General features: G+C 33.6%; 1 protein-coding gene and 1 non-coding gene across 2 annotated transcripts; both read left to right on the forward strand.

Annotated features, from left to right (window-relative positions):
* Positions 1 to 958, forward strand: LOC129797732 (G8 domain-containing protein DDB_G0286311-like). Its single transcript, XM_055840566.1, has 3 exons — positions 1 to 128; positions 213 to 353; positions 482 to 958. The coding sequence occupies exons 1-3, from the start codon at positions 11 to 13 to the stop codon at positions 883 to 885; spliced, it is 663 nt and encodes a 220-aa protein (XP_055696541.1). The 5' UTR covers positions 1 to 10; the 3' UTR covers positions 886 to 958.
* Positions 959 to 4,444: 3,486 nt separating this feature from the next.
* Trnal-uag (transfer RNA leucine (anticodon UAG)) lies at positions 4,445 to 4,524 on the forward strand. The gene has a single exon. It is a non-coding gene; the product is annotated as a tRNA-Leu (tRNA).
* The last annotated feature ends 1,358 nt before the right edge of the window (positions 4,525 to 5,882 follow it).

Raw genomic sequence — 5,882 nt, forward strand, 5'->3', positions numbered from 1 at the left:
TTCGTTTAGAATGATTAGTTTCAGTTGTGGCATCAGAGTGGAATCATTTAAAGAAACCGTGAAAATGAACACGATAAAGTCAATATACATTTTCTATACATTTTTTATAATTTCTTTTATTCAGCAAGGTTTGCAAAATGTTTTCAAATAGATTCTAAAATAAAACAAATATATAGGTATATATGGCTATTTTTTACCTGATCTTCTTACAGCTGCATGTCTTAAATGCTACAATTGCAATTCCTATTATGACAACGACTGTTCTCATTTGAATGTTAACACTACTGCACAGCGTGATTGTGATTTAATTGTGGGTCAACATATATTCTATTGTTTTTATGGACAGGCAACAGGTAAAAAAATATTTCTTATAAAATCTAAATTACTAGTTTTAGGGAAAATAAAATTAAAAATGTATTTTTTTTATATTAGTTGGTGGTGGTTCTTTTTGGATAAAAACTCATAATTATTAAACTTTCAGTTGAAGGACAGGAGATCACCTTACGGGGATGTGCAGAAAATTTTCTGAGTTGTGATAATATTGCTGATAATATTAATGTGATTTCTTGTCACCTATGTGATATTGATCTGTGCAATAATGCTAATGCTACAGATAATTCAACCACACCATCAACACCTCCTACATCTTCTACATCAACTACAACAACTACAACTGCAACTCCTTCTACACCAACTGAGACACCTTCGACGCCAACAGTGTCTTCAACTACACCAAATAGTAATCAAACAGTATCAGAATCAACCTCAACTACTCCATCAATTCCAACTACAACTGAGAGTAGTTCAGCCAAGTCACTCTGTCTTCTTTCTGAAATCTATGCATTAATTCTCTTTTCAATATTGTTAATTTATACTTCAATTTGAAAATTGTAAGATAATAATGGAAAGTACTAAAAATAAAATATTATAAATAAATGAAAGAATTGACGAAAAATAATCACTGGGTTGATTAGATTTTTTTTTATTATTTACGGATTCCATCAAAAATATGATTTCCTCAGTTGATTAAGATGTTCTACAAAATCCAAAAACAATATTTCGCTCTAGATTTAGTGTCAGAGTCAAACTCTCGACACGTCAAATGTTAAAGCATTTTGTAAAGCTACTAGAAGTTGTATGTCGTGTTCTTCTACTCCTTACAAAATAATTAAGGAACAAAACATGTTTAAGCATTCACTGTAATTTTAGAATTATCTAATCCGAACATTATGGTTGCGAAAAACTTAATAAATAGATTTGTTGTAAGAATAATTTAGTAATGCATTTTTTATTAATAGTTACAAAATAGCTTTAATTCACTTTGGTACGTCATATTTATTAAAAGAAGTGACCTACATTAAAAAATATATATATACATATAAAAATGCAAAGATAAATATATATAAACTGCAAAGATAAAAATTAAATATATAGCATGGATGGAACAGTATAAAGCGAAAGAACGGTAAGTAAAACTTACGGGCTGTGATTCTTTCTTTGTCAGTGAAATGTGAAATTGACGGAAAATTGAGGATGGGCAAATTTTGAGGAAGGCTTTCTCGCGCACCGAATCACAGCCAACGCGCAGATAATTTGTGAGAAGCCTTAATCGTGGGCGTTGGCTGTGATTCGGTACGCGAGAAAGCCTTCCTCAAAATTTGCCCATCCTCAATTTTCCGTCAATTTCACATTTCACTGACAAAGAAAGAATCACAGCCCGTAAGTTTTACTTACCGTTCTTTCGCTTTATACTGTTCCATCCATGCTATATATTTAATTTTTATCTTTGCAGTTTATATATATTTATCTTTGCATTTTTATATGTATATATATAATGTATATATCTATGCATTTATATATATTTTATTTTATTTTATATGTGTATATATAAAACGCCCCGCTTCGCGGGGCGTTGGACTTATGCAACTCAAGATATGACATGTAAACTTTAAAACGCGATATCTCCGGAACGGCTACATAGATTTTCTTCATTTTTGGCATGGTGATAGATACTATAGTCAACTATAACATATCAAAATATGAAGCAATTCTATAAAGCGGTGCTCGAGATATTCATCGAAAACTCATCGAAAATTTTGTTTTCGATTTTAGCACCACTTGCGGACATTTTTTGAACTTGCGATGTTCCGAGCAGTTGTAGGGCTCGTTAATATCTTTCATTTGAGCCCGAGTTGATCAAAATCGGTAAAGCCGTTCTCGAGTTATGGCCGATTTTCGATGAAAAATTGTGGCGGCCATATTGGCTAAACGGCTTGGCCGATTTTCGAAAATGAGGTATCGTTGGAAAGGTCTAGATGGCCCCTACAACATATCAAAATTTCAGACTTCTAGCTATAATAGGGACTGAGATATAGCGAAAACAAAATTTAGGGGTTATTCAAAATGGCGGACGAAGGGGTGGGGGGTGGATTTGACTTCATAATCGTATGTCTTCCACCCGATATATGAACTTTGCCGTTGACCGCAAGTCTCTATCTATTACCGTTCTCTTGTAATTTAGCGAAAGGTTCCGGCCGGCCGGCCGGACGGACGGACCGATTTTTGGCGCATACGTTTTTTGGAATGTGGGGACCCTAATTCGTGCTCATCCCAAGTTTGAGCCCGATCTGACGACTTTGCATTTTTGAGTGTACACAGAAGCTGTGCTTCTTTTAAGAAAGAATCACAGCTAAAAACCTTCTAATACGAATATGCTTATTGGTAATTTTGTGCAAAATCTAGCGATATACAGTATATACAATGTTTGCTTTAAAATTTATTAAATAGTTATCATTGTGACACATTACGTAAGTTTAATTGTTTTAATAAGCAAGTATTGTAATCTCTACCACTACACTATATCAAAAGCTAACAAACTGTTTGCTTTTAAGTGCACGTGTAAGATTTTTCTTGAGAGAAGAGATTATTTTTTATTTTGTAATGATCACGAGAGTAATACTACAGCCGAGTCGCATTAATATAGGGCCTATACTGTATTTCTAAAGAAGAAGAAGAACAGGATAAAAAATCACAACTAAAAGTGGAACAAAATAAATAATATAAAAAGAATTATTCCTCATCGAAGGATAATAACTTAATATTTTTAATTGAATCTTATCTATTTAATTATCGACAGTAGTAATATTTTTTTTTATTTATTTAATAACATTTTTATGCATACTACCCACATACAGACATATATATCATTTTAACCCCATTCATACTCTCAGCCGAAAGTATTTCTACGTCTAGAACATATCTTCTAATCAATTTGAGTAAGAAAGGGGCAGCAGAGTGAAGGTGAAATGTTTGACAGTCATACATACAGTGGGACCCCAGTACAACGACCACTCGGATGTACTCTTCACACTCATTATTTTCAATGCGTGAGAGTAGTATAACCAAGTGGTCGTTGTACTGGGGTTCCACTGTATCCCAAACAATTCCATATCCCAATGATTCCTACTACAAACCTTCAATGAGGTTTATTCCGATTTGTCGAAGTGGAAAAATCGCAATAAGCTAATTGCAGTTGAATGTTAGGAGCAGAATAATAATATTAAGTTATCCATTGGGAACAATAGGATGAAGAAATTGAGGGTGGATTGCTTTCTATTTGGGCCAATCAATCTCGGGCCAAATTGAATTTAAGTATGTTTTACTTTTTACTGCCTCCTCGAAATGCCTCCGTGATGAATTGACTTGCTAGAGACAAATTAAGTCATTTTAATTTGCGACAGTTGAATGCCGCTATCAACAAATCTACCAACGAAAACATAATAATCATCCATTCGCTTCATACGAAACGTGAGTATGTACTAGAAAATGGGGGACACACCTTCGAAAAAAATTAATCTGTTTAATATTTCAGCAATTATGGTAATTCGCTTTTGAAATTAAAATGCAACTGCTTTCACACCTTTTCTCTTTAGACACTATTTTATTTCTCTACCTTTCTTTGTTCCTTTTTGAATATAGAGTTAATATTAAATTAATTTATTTTACACAACTTTTTGGAGTTGAAATGCCTCAATTTTCAGTTTTTACAAAATGAATACAATATTTATAAAATAATATATAATAAGGCAACTAATTAATTATAATTATAAGTAATTTTGTGATCACGGAAGTAAATTTTTCAGAATTAATTTGAGCATCATGTATAAGACACTCCAAATAAAAACTTAAAATTCATGTGAAATATTTGCAGCAACTTGAAAGACATTATCGAGAAAAAACTCCTTGCGATATCGCAAATCAATGCGTGATAATAAATTTGTGATATCTCATTCACTGAACCACATACACTTCAACAGCCGAAGAAAACTTGTGTATTTGTAAATGCGTCACAAAGTTATTTTCTCCTTCACACAACGCGCGGCAATGTAGCGAATGGGAGACGCCACCTAATGAAGTGATAGAAGTTTGGCGCGCAACATGTCGAGGCAGCGTGGCCGAGCGGTCTAAGGCGCTGGTTTTAGGCACCAGTCTGAAAGGGCGTGGGTTCGAATCCCACCGCTGTCAATACACTTTTGTTTCATTTTACTATTTTTTCCAAGATCTTTTATGATTTCTTTCTATTCTGTTCACAAGAATTAACAGCTGAGGTGGATTGAAGAGCAAAGCAAAGTATGTATAGGGTGGCATGATGAGATTTAGAGGGTGTACCGTTGCCCATCTCAATAATTTAATAGAGAATGCGCGTAATTAAAAGTGTCAGAGCCAAATCTGCTGCATCTGGGACTATGAAAATATGTACAGGGAATTTATAGAGTGACACATTGCATGCGATTTACAACTTACCACATTATTTTCTCACTTTTCTCTTATATTTCATTTTATCCTGCACAGAAAGCACCTCCACACAGCCACTCTATAATCTCTCCACTTACAAATGCGACTCTTTTGTCACGACACCGACCAACCATTAAGCCAGAGTCAAGGTAAATATACAGGAATGGATAACTCCTCCCCAGCTTAGCTTCCTGGCACAGAGTGAGTGCAAGAGAGCGAAAGATGTCGTCTGGTCGAGATAGTTAATTAATTTCCAGCTTGTATAAATATATTTTCGATTGGCATTAATTAAAAGTAAGGGGGATACTTCACTGGCAAAATGTTGATTAGGGGTGGATTTGTGAACTCAGGTGCGCTGAAGAGAGCTCTCTTTATCTCTAGCCCATGAGATGTCACATTATATTTGAAGAGAGATATGTACATAAGAATCACTTATATGAGATTTTGAGTTTTCTATCATTAACAGTACTTTTTTAATTTTATTTCAATCATCACAATCAAATTGAAAATTATGCTGTAGATAATTTTAATTTTAGTAAACAAATAAAAATACATAAAAAAAATTTTTATATATGGAAGGTGTCTTTTTGTCAAAAATAGAGCAAAAAAAATGAAAAATAATATTGTGTCCGTATAGAATATAAAAAAAAATTGTTCAGAAGAAAAATATGCTGTAAAAATAGGATGGAACGCCTCTCCAAATGAAATCATCCATACTACATTTTCTACACACTTCTTCTTTGACAAAGTGAAGACGGAAGGGAGTGAGCAGGAAATCCTAATTCGCCCTCGGAGATTCGACACGTGACCGTCGAGAATTAAATGTTCTTCAACGAACATGAATCAAATCGCAGGAGAAAGTGTTTGTGCCGTGCTAGTTCACAACTTTTCTTCCCTTCTCTGAGGACATATGCGGGCGATTTACCCTCATGGTGTTGTTATGAATTTGCATACTAAAAAACACATCAAAAGGGATCTTCTATAAAATACTTTAATAAATAATTTTTACATCTTTTACATCATTTTAGAATCTCTTTAACTTCATTTTCTTTGGAAAATCTTAACAAAATTTTTGAGGTTTCAGTAAC

The sequence above is a fragment of the Lutzomyia longipalpis genome, chromosome 1, assembly GCF_024334085.1.
Source record: "Lutzomyia longipalpis isolate SR_M1_2022 chromosome 1, ASM2433408v1".
Taxonomy (NCBI): domain Eukaryota; kingdom Metazoa; phylum Arthropoda; class Insecta; order Diptera; family Psychodidae; genus Lutzomyia; species Lutzomyia longipalpis.

Excerpts from the sequence above, each read along its gene's own strand:
- LOC129797732 (XM_055840566.1), top strand. The coding sequence starts at position 11 with ATGATTAGTTTCAGTTGTGGCATCAGAGTGGAATCATTTAAAGAAACC. Across the intron at positions 129-212 it reads AATTTCTTTTATTCAGCAAG|CTGCATGTCTTAAATGCTAC; the intron begins GTTTGCAAAATG and ends ATCTTCTTACAG. Across the intron at positions 354-481 it reads TTTTTATGGACAGGCAACAG|TTGAAGGACAGGAGATCACC; the intron begins GTAAAAAAATAT and ends TTAAACTTTCAG.